This window comes from Mytilus trossulus, chromosome 1 (assembly GCF_036588685.1).
Source record: "Mytilus trossulus isolate FHL-02 chromosome 1, PNRI_Mtr1.1.1.hap1, whole genome shotgun sequence".
NCBI lineage: Eukaryota > Metazoa > Mollusca > Bivalvia > Mytilida > Mytilidae > Mytilus > Mytilus trossulus.
Window position 1 is genome coordinate 45287346 of NC_086373.1, and position 12837 is coordinate 45300182.

Below are 12837 nucleotides of genomic sequence, written 5' to 3' on the forward strand. Positions count from 1 at the left end.
TAAAGGAAGAGATCAATTTCATTGAGCTGCATCTCCTCTGAAACCATACAAAGTCGGAAATATTTATGATATGACATATAAATATAGTGTTTTGTACTTCCTAAATTTGTCTTTGAAACTAGCTATCTAGATTTCCCACAAAGAACACAATTTTTTCAAAAAATAAAGCAAATCACAGACTGTTATTGATCTGTGTCTTTTATATTATTGTGCATGCTTAGTTGACCTACTGCCGATGATTTTTTTGTTTGTTTCAACACTTGGCCAATAGTGTGCATCTTCTACATGTATTATTATTATATATTACCTCTTTGAATAAAGGATAATATGTGTCCAAAGAATTTTCAACATGTCTAAAGCGAGGATTATAACCACCCAACACATACATATTACTATCATCTACTACAGCTCTGTGTCCACTTCTTGGATACAGTCTATCCATGTCTACAAAAGAGAAACAAATACATAAAAGGTCAATTTCTCTCGAATTTATATATTTAGCACATGGGCTACTTTGATGAACTCGCCGCCCAATTTAATGTAATACGCAATTTAGGGAATCACATGTTCACTTTCATATGATTGCTTGTTTTCTTTCCATAGCATATCTGCTGTCCCATCGTAGCGAGAGCGTAGTGATTATAGTCAGGGGAGTGCGCTACGATCTAATAGTGACCTTACTACGACCATCATGTTCTCACCACTTCGTTTCGTGGAATCACATCTTAATTAAAGATATTTATTAAAGAGTTAAACCTAAACTCAAAAAACTGTTTCGCTGGACGCAAGGATTGTAATTAAATATATACATATTATAGGTTTCTGAATAAATGTAGTCAAACAACTTGAAATTTGTTATATGAATTGAATTTACATTTAATTAAAGATTTACTGCTGTTGTGCAATACACTGTGCTGTTGTGCAATACTTAGTAAATCTGTTGTCAGACTATAAACAAACAAATGTTATATCAAAAATTTATAAAAAAAAAAACAAGCATTCTGAGAGTATTGCATGGCAATACATGCATAGTCCCCTACCGCGTAAAAATTAAATTATACTGGAACAAAATGCTAACTTATTCTATAACATGTCATAGTGTCAACAAAAAGTAAATAACAAGTCATTATATTTAAGCATGACTAAAAACAGTGTGGATAACTGATTATATGAGTGAATTTTTCAAGTCCAAGGACCATAACATGCAGAAAATTATCAGATCAAAACAAAAATTTGAACTTGATCTGGAACTATATACGGATTATCAATCAAGCATGATGAAAGCATGATGAAAACCAGATGCTCCGCAGGGCGTAGCTTTATACGACCGCAGAGGTTGAACCCTGAACGGTTGGGGCAAGTATGGACACAACATTCAAGCTGGATTCAGCTCCAAATTTGGATTGTGATTAAATAGTTGACACAGCATAGGTTTCTGACACAGAATGAATGTGTTCTAATGAACTTAATTTTTTTGTTTTCTCTTAGAGTAATTCACTATGCTGTTGAATATTAATCCTCTCAAAAAAATGTTTGAAGAAATTTTCTTTTCATTTATGAAATTTCAAATGAGAAAATTGAACCCAATTTTTTTAATCACATCCCCCTTTCCCTTATTCCAAAACTAATCTCAATTAAAATTTCTAATGGAGTTTGCAACAATAACTACTCATTTAAATACATCATAAAATATCAAGATGTAAAAAAACTGCTTGTTGTCACTGAATGGTAAAGATTATTTTAATTTATCAGTTGGTAGTAAAAAGTGAATATACATTGTATATTGTATATATAAAAAAGATTTAAGTTGATTCTGGACAAAGAAAGATAACTCCAAATAAAAAAAAATCTTACAATTAGATATTTCTAGCTTACTATTCTGGACAAAGAAAGATAACTCTAATTAAAAACAAAATTGCTATTTCACAATAATTTGCAATAAGATATTTCTTGCCATTGCGCAATACTGTGCAATTGAAAAGACTTGCTATTGCACAAAACTTAATATAATAATTTAAGATCATGATTTGGACCAACTTGAAAACTGGGCCCATAATCAAAAATCTAAGTACATGTTTGGATTCAGCATATCAAAGAACCCCAAGATTTCAATTTTTGTTAAAATCAAACTAAGTTTTATTTTGGACCCTTTGGACTTTAATGTAGACCAATTTGAAAACAAGACCAAAAATGAGGAATCTACATACACAGTTAGATTTGGCATATCAAAGAACCCCATTTATTCAATTTTTGATGAAATCAAACAAAGATTAATTTTGGACCCCGATTTGGACCAACTTGAAAACTGGGGCGATAATCAAGAATCTAAGTACATTTTTAGATTCAGCATATCAAAGAACCCAAAAGATTAATTTTTTATCAAAATCAAACGAAGTTTAATTTTGGACCCTTTGGACCTTAATGTAGACCAATTTGAAAAAGGGACAAAAGTTAAAAATCTACATACACAGTTAGATTCGGCATATCAAAGAACCCCAATTATTCAATTTTGATGAAATCAAACAAAGTTTAATTTTGGACCCTTTGGGCCCCTTATTCCTAAACTGTTGGGACCAAAACTTCCAAAATCATTACCAACCTTCCTTTTATGGTCATAAACCTTGTGCTTAAATTTCATAGATTTCTATTTACTTATACTAAAGTTATGGTGCGAAAACCAAGAAAAATGCTTATTTGGGTCCCTTTTTGGCCCCTAATTCCTAAACTGTTGTGACCTAAACTTCCAAAATCATTACCAACCTTCCTTTTATGGTCATAAACATTGTGTTTAAATTTCATTATTTTCTATTTACTTAAACTAAAGTTATTGTGCGAAAACCAAGAATAATGCGCATGCTTATTTGGGCCTTTTTGTGGCCCCTAATTCCTACACTGTTGAAACCAAAACTCCCAAAATCAATCCCAACCTTTCTTTTGAGGTCATAAACCTTGTGTCAAAATTTCATAGATTTCTATTAACTTAAACTAAAGTTATAGTGCGAAAACCAAGAAAATGCTTATTTGGGCCCTTTTTGGCCCCTAATTCCTAAAATGTTGGGACCAAAACTCCCAAAATCAATACCAACCTTTCTTTTGTGGTCATAAACCTTGTGATAAAATTTTATAGATTTATATTCACTTTTACTAAAGTAAGAGTGCGAAAACTAAAAGTATTCGGACGACGACGACGATGCCAACGTGATAGCAATATACGACGAAAATTTTTTCAAAATTTGCGGTCGTATAAAAAGTGTGGAAAAACACTCTTAACATTGGATATGATTAATAGTTCTCTAAAATTAGATATGATGTAATACAATGAATGTACAATGTATATCTATTTTCAAATTATATTCAAATATATAATTAATAGTTCCAAATATGTTTTCTTTCATTTGTCACAAACTCATATAGATTTGTAACTTATCTATAGTGTCAACAACTTTTATCTACACAATGTAATGTAATATAGATCTTAATAAATAGTTATCAAAGGTACCAAGATTATAATTTAGTACGCCATACGCACGTTTCGTCTACATAAGACTCATCAGTGACGTTCAAATCAAAAATATTTATAAACCCAAACAAGTACAAAGTTGAAGAGCATTGAGGATTCAAAATTACAACCAGATGCTCCGCAGGGCGTAGCTTTATACGACCGCAGAGGTTGAACCCTGAACGGTTGGGGCAAGTATGGACACAACATTCAAGCTGGATTCCGCTCTAAATTTGGATTGTGATTAAATAGTTGACACAGCATAGGTTTCTGACACAGAATGAATGTATTCAAATGAACTTAAAATTTTTGTTTTCTCTTAGAGCAATTCACTGCTGTTGATTATTAATCCTCTCAAAAAAATGTTTGAAGAAATTTTCTTTTTATTTATGAAATTTCAAATGAGAAAAATTGAACCCAATTTTTTATTCACATCCCCCTTTCCCTTATTCCAAAACTAATTTCAATTAGAATATTCTAATGAAGTTTGCAACAATTACTACTCATTTAAATACATCATAAAATATTAAGATGTAAAAAAACTGCTTGTTATCACTGAATGGTAAAGATTATTTAAATTTATCAGGTGGTAGAAAAAGTGAATATACATTGTATATTGTATATAACAAAGATTTAAGTTGATTCTGGACAAAGAAAGATAACTCCAATTAAAAAAAATTCTTGCAGATATTTCTTGCTTACTATACTGGACAAAGAAAGATAACTCTTAATTAAAAAAAAATTAGCTATTTCACAATATTGTGAAATTAGATATTTCTTGCCATTGCACAATACTGTGCAATTGAAAAGACTTGCTATTGCACAATACTTAATATAATAATTTTAGATCCTGATTTGGACCAACTTGAAAACTGGGCCCATAATCAAAAATCTAAGTACATGTTTAGATTCAGCAAATCAAAGAGGCCCAAGAATTTAATTTTTGTTAAAATCAAACTTAGTTTAATTTTGGACCCTTTGCACTTTAATTTAGACCAATTTTAAAACTGGACCAAAAATTAAGAATCTACATACACAGTTAGATTTGGCATATCAAAGTACCCCAATTATTCAATGAAATTCGATGAAATCAAACAATGTTTAATTTTGGACCTCGATTTGGGCCAACTTGAAAACTGGGACGATAATCAAAAATCTAAGTACATTTTTAGATTCAGCATATCAAAGAACCCCAAGGTTTCAATTTTTGTTAAAATCAAACTAAGTTTAATTTTGGACCCTTTGGACCTTAATGTAGACCAATTTGAAAACGGGACCAAAAATTAAGAATCTACATACACAGTTAGATTCGGCATATTAAAGAACCCCAATTATTCAATTTTGATGAAATCAAACAAAGTTTAATTTTGGACCCTTTGGGCCCCTTTTTCCTTAACTGTTGGGACCAAAACTCCCAAAATCAATACCAACCTTCCTTTTATAGTCATAAACCTTGTGTTTAAATTTCATTGATTTCTATTTACTTATACTAACGCTATGGTGCGAAAACCAAGAAAAATGCTTATTTGGGTCCCTTTTTGGCCCCTAATTCCTAAACTGTTGGGACCGAAACTCCCAAAATCATTACCAACCTTCCTTTTGTGGTCATAAACATTGTGTTTAAATTTCATTGATTTCTATTTACTTTAACTAAAGTTATTTTGCGAAAACCAAGAATAATGCTTATTTGGGCCCTTTTTTGGCCCCTAATTCCTAAACTGTTGAAACCAAAACTCCCAAAATCAATCCCAACCTTTCTTTTGTGGTCATAAACCTTGTGTCAAAATTTCATAGATTTCTATTAACTTAAACTAAAGTTATAGTGCGAAAACCATGAAAATGCTTATTTGGGCCCTTTTTGGCCCCTAATTCCTAAAATGTTGGGACCAAAACTCCCAAAATCAATACCAGCCTTCATTTTATGGTCATAAACCTTGTGTTAAAATTTCATAGATTTCTATTCACTTTTACTAAAGTTAGAGTGCGAAAACTAAAAGTATTCGGACGACGACGACGACGACGACGACGACGACGACGACGACGACGCCAACGTGATAGCAATATACGACGAAAATTTTTTCAAAATTTGCGGTCGTATAAAAAGTTGTGCCAAATATGGCTAAGGTAATCTATGCCTGGGATAAGAAAATCCTTAGTTTTTCAAAAAGTTCAAAGTTTTGTAAACAGAAAATTTAAAAAAAGACCACATTATTGATATTCATGTCAACACCAAAGTGTTGACTACTGGGCTGTAGATACCCTCGGGGACGAAACATCCACCAGCAGTGGTATCGACCCAGTGGTATAAATAGTTATCAAAGGTACCAGGATTATAATTTAGTACGCCATACGCACGTTTCGTCTAGACTCATCAGTGACGCTCAAATCAAAAATATTTATAAACCCAAACAATACAAAGTTGAAGAGCATTGAGGATCCAAAATTACAAAAAGTTGTGCCAAATACGGCTAAGGTAATCTATGCCTGGGATAAGAAAATCTTAAAATAGATTATCAACTTATTGAAGGATGCTGCTTGATAATATTTTTTTATATATATATATAGCATTCAGAAAATTAGTAAATACAAAATAACAAACAAACTGGCACAAATTTTTCAAACAATTTACTTAAGAATTTCTTTAAAACTAGAGGCTCACCTTGGTGAATGTGAATATTAAACAAAGGACGCAGATGGATTCATGACAAAATTCTGTTTCGATGCGATATATAAAAAATTCTCAGCTTTTATGAATCTGTACACAGTACTGATTAAAATGATGTTTTACTTTAAGGATTGTGACCCCGAATGGTGAGACTACAGCTAATTTTATATGTCGCATAGTTGTGGTATTTTGGCCAGTGGCAAATAGTTTAACTATAAAAGGTACAAAAAATATAAATTAATGAATAAAAATCCATGTTACACTAACCAGTAGTACAGGCCAAAGTAGAAAAAATCAACCCTTTGCATGTGCAACTTTTTGTTCCATATATAGGAGAGAATTAATAAAAGTATCATGATGTCGCAATGAGCTGAAAAACTTCAAAATTTGAACAGGGTCTGGTTTTCTTATAAAAAATGTATCTGGTTGCTATGTACAAATCTGTTATATTTGCATTAAATATACCAAACTATGTATACATGCCATACAATATTTTTCAGAATTGTTTTAGTCCATTCACTAACACATTTCTATGCGAAAACCTCACTATATTATATGTTTGTCCCTTTAAGGGTGCAATCAACAGTTTTTTTTCTATGACGGCATATTTTGAGGGACCATTTATAATTGACCCTTAGTGATGTTAATGTTAATAAAGATACTTGTATAAAACTAAATATTATTAGAATCAGAATTTTCTCTAGTTTATAATGAAATACAAATAAATTGTACTTTTAATAGTACCAAAAAGTTTTATCCAGAGAAAATGGGGAAAACATTGCCTAATCTATGCATAAAAAACATGAAATCAGGCCATATGCACAAACATGTAGACATGATGATGATACATTGTACATGCACATTTTTCATAATCAAAACTGCAAGAATTTCATAGGTTTTTACCTGGTCTTTCTAAAAATTTATGCTTCAGGCTACGTTCGCCTGCTCCAAAAAGAGCTACAGTGGGTGCAAATAAGTTTTGCACTTTTCACTGCCAAAAAAACAGGATGTTTACAGTTTGTCTCCCCTCAAAACATGCGTATTTAATCTAATTTCTTTAAATCTTTTTAATTATTCAACCTGTTTTAATAAAAGCTAATTAACTTATTTTTACAATCAAATACAAAAAACATGATACTTTTTCACCAATTATGTTGATAAAAGGCTCCATGTCTATTTTTAGTCTGGGAATAACCCCTAGTTTTTTTATACGAAACTGTTTATAGCACCCTATGTTCTATTTTTAGCTGTGGCGGCCATCTTGAATAGTTGACCAAGTCACCGGACACAATTTTTAAACAAGATACCCAAATGATGATTGTGGCCAAGTTTGGTTAAATTTAGCCAAGTAGTTTCAGAGGAGAAGATTTTTGTAAAAGATTACTAAGATTTAAGAAAAATGGTTAAAAATTTACTATAAAGAGCAATTATTCCTAAAGGGGACAACTGACCATTTTGGTCATGTTGACTTATTTGTAAATCTTACTTTGCTGAACATTAATGCTGTTATCAGTTTATCTCTATCTATAATATTATTCAAGATGATAACCAATAACAGCAAAATTTCCATAAAATTACGAATTCAGGGGCAGCAACCCAACAATGGGGTGTCCAATTCATCTGAAAATGACTTGGAAGATAGATCTTGACCTGATAAACAATTTAACTACATGTCAGATTTGCTCTAAATGCTTTGGTTTTTGAGTTAAAAGCCAAAAACTGCATTTTACCCCAATTTTCTATTTTTAGCCATGGCAGCCATCTTGGTTGGTTGACAGGGTCACCAGACAATTTTTTTTTAACTAACTACCCCAATGATGATTGAGGCCAAGTTTGGTTTAATTTGGCCCAGTAGTTTCAGAGGAGAAGACTTTTGTAAAAGATAACTAAGATTTGAGAAAAATGGTTAAAAATTGACTATAAAGGGCAATAATTCCTAAAGGGGTCAACTGACCATTTTGGTCAAGTTGACTTATTTGTAAATCTTACTTTGCTGAACATTATGCTGTTACGAATTCAGGGGCAGCAACCCAACAATGGGGTGTCCAATTCATCTGAAAATGACTTGGAAGATAGATCTTGACCTGATAAACAATTTAACTACATGTCAGATTTGCTCTAAATGCTTTGGTTTTTGAGTTATAAGCCAAAAACTGCATTTTACCCCAATTTTCTATTTTTAGCCATGGTGGCCATCTTGGTTCGTTGACAGGGTCACCAGACACAATTTTTTAACTAACTACCCCAATGATGATTGAGGCCAAGTTTGGTTTAATTTAGCCCAGTAGTTTCAGAGGAGAAGATTTTTGTAAAAGATAACTAAGATTTACGAAAAATGGTTAAAAATTTACTAATTGGTTTAAACTAGATACCCCAATGATGATTGTGGCCAAGTTTGGCCCAATTGTTTCAGAGGAGAAGATTTTTGTAAAAGTTAACAACAGTCGACAACGAGCGCCAAGTGATGAGAAAAGCTCACTAGGCCCTTTGGGCCAGGTGAGCTAAAAATCAGTTCAAAACTTGGAGGTGTATAGAAAAATGTCCATATAACTGTGATTTTCAACAATTTTCAAAAAAGTTGTAAGCCCGAAATTACAGCAAATATTAGCTGAGCAGAACAAAACTTAAACTTGATCTGTAACTCATCTGGTTAGCTCACATACCAAAAATCAGCCCAATATCTGAAAGCATTTAGAAAAAAGTCTGTATAACTGTGATTTTCAACAATTTACCAAAGTCCATAACCCAAAATTTCGGCAAAAATTAGCTATTAAAGCGTAACAAAACTTAAAGTTGATCTGTAACTTATCATGGTTAACTCGCATACCAAATATCAGCCCAAAATCTGAAGGCGTTTAGAAAAAAACTCTGTATAATGGTTTGTTGAGGAATGACAGAATGGCGGAATAACGGACAAGGGTAAAACTATTTTGGCACCGACAATTTCATTGTGGGGCCATAAAAAGTACATGTTCCAGCACCAACCAGGGAGGGAGTTATGAATTAAATCTGATCTAACATCGTTAGGTTGATTTTCGAGGCACTTAATATATATACTGGTTCAGACGTACTTATAAATATAATTATTTCTGTGACTGTATCTTATATTAATTTGTAGGATCCTTTACTATAGATATTTCAGCTGATCTGTAACTATTCCATCTGCATGCCTTATATATAATGTACTATATTACGACGATAGATTAAAACTGACGAGGAAAGGTAAAACCCTGCCACTGAAAGCTTTATTTTTTGTGAAGCCCAGGTCAAATGCAGGTGGTCGAGTGGTCTAGCACACCAGATACAGTGCAGGCGATTTGGTGTCACAATATCTTAGTAGCATGAGGTCATATCCCGGCGAGGAAAAAAACAAAAATTTGAGAAAGCAAATTTACAGATCTAACATTCATGACATTTTTGGGTTGATGTTAAGATGATTTGTATATATATACAGAATTTACACAGCCATGTATCACCATCACTGCTGGTGATCCGATGGATAAATCTGTTGTAGTGTTGTCACTGGTTCAGACGTACTTATAATTTTTTATATAATCATTCCTGGCTGTGACTGACAATGACTGAAAGCTTTATTTTTTGTGAAGCCGGATATAGTACAGGCAATTTGGTGTCACGATATCTCAGTAGCATGAGTTCGAATCCGGATGAGGGTAGAACAAAAAGTTTGTGAAAGCAAATTTACAGATCTAATGTAACATTGTTGGGTTGATGTTTAGACGAGTTGTATATATATATATTTAATCTATGTGGCAATCAAAATGTCTCAATGACTGTATTTTTATACCTCCTACCCTGGAAACCTTTCGAAAGAACTTGATAAGTTGGATTGCATTCTAAACATCCAGTTTTCCAGTCTTCAGATGTAGAAATAGAAAAAAACAATTTGTTTCCTGTACCATTGTTAATCCCCTATTTTTTACAGAGACAAAACTAGTTAATTAGAGAAATTATAGAGACAAAACTAGTTAATTAATTTATATATAAATATATATATTTGCATGAACTGTTTAATTCAAACTTATAGAGACACACTTTATAACCATATATATAGTTTTACACCAGGTACGAAATGTTTCAGTTACAAACAATGTAGTAACGAATCAACCAAAGATTTTAAAATTTTGGGGACCTTTTTTGGGCTAATAAACATAAAATAAGTGTAATATATGCACTATTTAAACGGTTCCTGGCTTGGGGCATATATATTTATACTTGCTGTAAAGTGTAAGGGTTGGACATTTTTTATGCTGTATTCTCCCTATTAACTATCTAACATAAAATGATAGTATTGATCCAAAGCTATGTACTTATATATTTGATGTAGGACTTGTCAGTAAAAAATAGACATGGACAGTCGATGAAATTTACAATACGACCGACACGAGTTAAAAAAGACAAACAAACAGTTTTTATCAAAATGTTTGATTGATATGTTTCAACCAACATAACTAAGGGAACCGAAGTGATGGGTTCCAAATCCACCAAAGACAATGAAAGACTACGAAAGAGTCTGAAATGACAAGGAATTTATGAATGACAGTCGACAAATGGAGACATTAAGGTCACCCCAGCAGGCAGGTTACAATCTGGTCTTGAAAAAAGTATTCAATATATATATAAGTCCTGCGAAAGACATTCTGGTTAAACATGCAAACCCCTGCCACAAAAAAAATATGCCCGTTTTTATTCATCATGTTCCTTAAATGCTAAATAATTTTGTTGGAAATTTTCGTTTTTAATAGCAAAAAATGTGGACAAGACTATTGTTTTTAATCCAGATACGGCCAGAATTTTTGTTTAAGGCAAGAATCAGAGTCAATTTTTTTCTCTCAAATATCTCAGACTGCCTCCTCAAATCAAATGGTTCGTACACGAGACTTGAAATCTTTCTGGAGCTTATACTGACTGGGGATCATTATTCAACTTTGTTATTTATATAATGGGCTGGGGCATTGGGGGTTAAACATGTTTTCGTAGGTAAAAAATATTGTGGAACTTTTTTTCATGAGAGTGTAATAGTCTAACTATAGAGTATTTACAATTACTTTCTGTTTGGTGGAATAATGAAATAGAAGTCAATACGCTCTTGCTCAATATTGTGTCGATTTGAAGGTTTCCTGATTGACATGACATCCTCAGCCTAAGCAAGTGTATTACTGTAATTTGAATTTCAAAATGACCGAGTGCCGTTTTTTCAACGCACTGTCCACTCCACCATAGCAAATTACATGAAACAATCGGTAAACATGTTCACGAAGTCTAGTATGATTAATCGTTTTACACAACAAAAAAAGTCTGAGCAAAGGGCATATGCCCTCTACGCCCCCTCCCCTGAATCCGCCACTGGAGTTTAGGGATAAGTAAACACAACAGGGGTCCAGTTTATTTGCTATGTCATATGAACAAAAAAAAATTGAGAAACATCTTCAATTTGCTTATCAGTATATCTTTTATATTTCACTGCAACCTCACGTTACCTGCTGCATGTTAGTGACACTGACAGTATTATGCAAGATTTTATAACAATGTAAATAATATTAGATATTTTTTTTATACTGCTACTATCATGACTATTTTGTACTAAAATTATGCTGTTTCTGGACAGTGTTTTAAAATATCTGTCTGCATGAAGAAAGTGTACAGATCATATAATTTTCAGAACAAGCTTTACGATAATCATATCGGCTTTAAATTAAGGGCTGGACAAGTCCGTGTCAAAACAGGTCAATCAGGATCAGCTTTTAATGATCAAGATTAATTTGATATACGAAAAATACTTCGAATACAATTGAGATAATTTTACCTATTTCATTAGGGTGTACATTTTGATTTTCGACATCTTCATCTTGTTCTACAGGACCTACAGTTTGAAACTTCTGAACTGTCAGTGCCATCGTTGTTTACATGTACCTATCCGCTTACACAAACCGTCAAGCGCACTCAAGATAATGATCCCGATTACAACACAACCATAGTCTGTTTCTAATATTTGTATATATGTTCCGAAGGCATACTGAATGTTTTACGGAGGGGACCAACCTACGTTTACCAAGCAGGGGCGTTAAAATTTATATAAAAAATATTTTAAGAAAAAACAATGTTTAAAGAAAATAAGGATTTTACAGAAAAAAAATAATGATAGAAAATCGCATGTCAGTAGTGACCCTTTCTAAGGGGGAGGACAGGCAGGGGCGGGTGCAGGAATTTTCGAAAGGGGGGGTGCTAACCCAGGGCAAAGGGGGGTGCAAAACATATGTCCCGATACAAATGCATTGATCGGCAAAAATAAAGGGGGTGCGGACCCCCGGAACCCCCCCCTCTGGATCCGCCACTGACAGGGGTAAGGGAGACAGGGAGAAAGGGGGTAGGAGAAAGGAGAAAGGGGGTGGGAGAAAGGAGAAAGGAGAGGAAGGCTGGAAGAAAGGAGAAAAAGTTGTAGAAAGGAGAAAAAATAAAATATCTCTCCTTTTAAGAAATGATCTAATATTTCAAGAAAAAATATAAAAACATTATCATTTAATCGAATTTTAATTTAAAAGTGATACCGATAGCTTAAATGATCAATCTAGTATGAATTAGACGTTCCATTAGATTAAATCCTGATTTTAACTCAACGTTTGATTACGTTTTGACTTTGTTATTGACAATTTTA

At 32.8% G+C, this 12837-nt stretch overlaps 1 protein-coding gene across 1 annotated transcript in view; it reads right to left on the reverse strand.

Moving 5' to 3' along the window:
• Positions 1–12154, reverse strand: part of LOC134725440 (kelch domain-containing protein 10-like) — a 78408-nt gene extending 66254 nt beyond the window's left edge. Inside the window, exons 1-2 of the mRNA XM_063589258.1 lie at positions 11989–12154; positions 308–444 (exon numbers count right to left, since the gene is read on the reverse strand). Of these exons, the coding sequence (XP_063445328.1) occupies positions 308–444; positions 11989–12079 (228 nt within the window). The 5' untranslated portion in view covers positions 12080–12154. The remainder of the gene's footprint in view (positions 1–307; positions 445–11988) is intronic.
• Between the last annotated feature and the right edge of the window lie 683 nt (positions 12155–12837).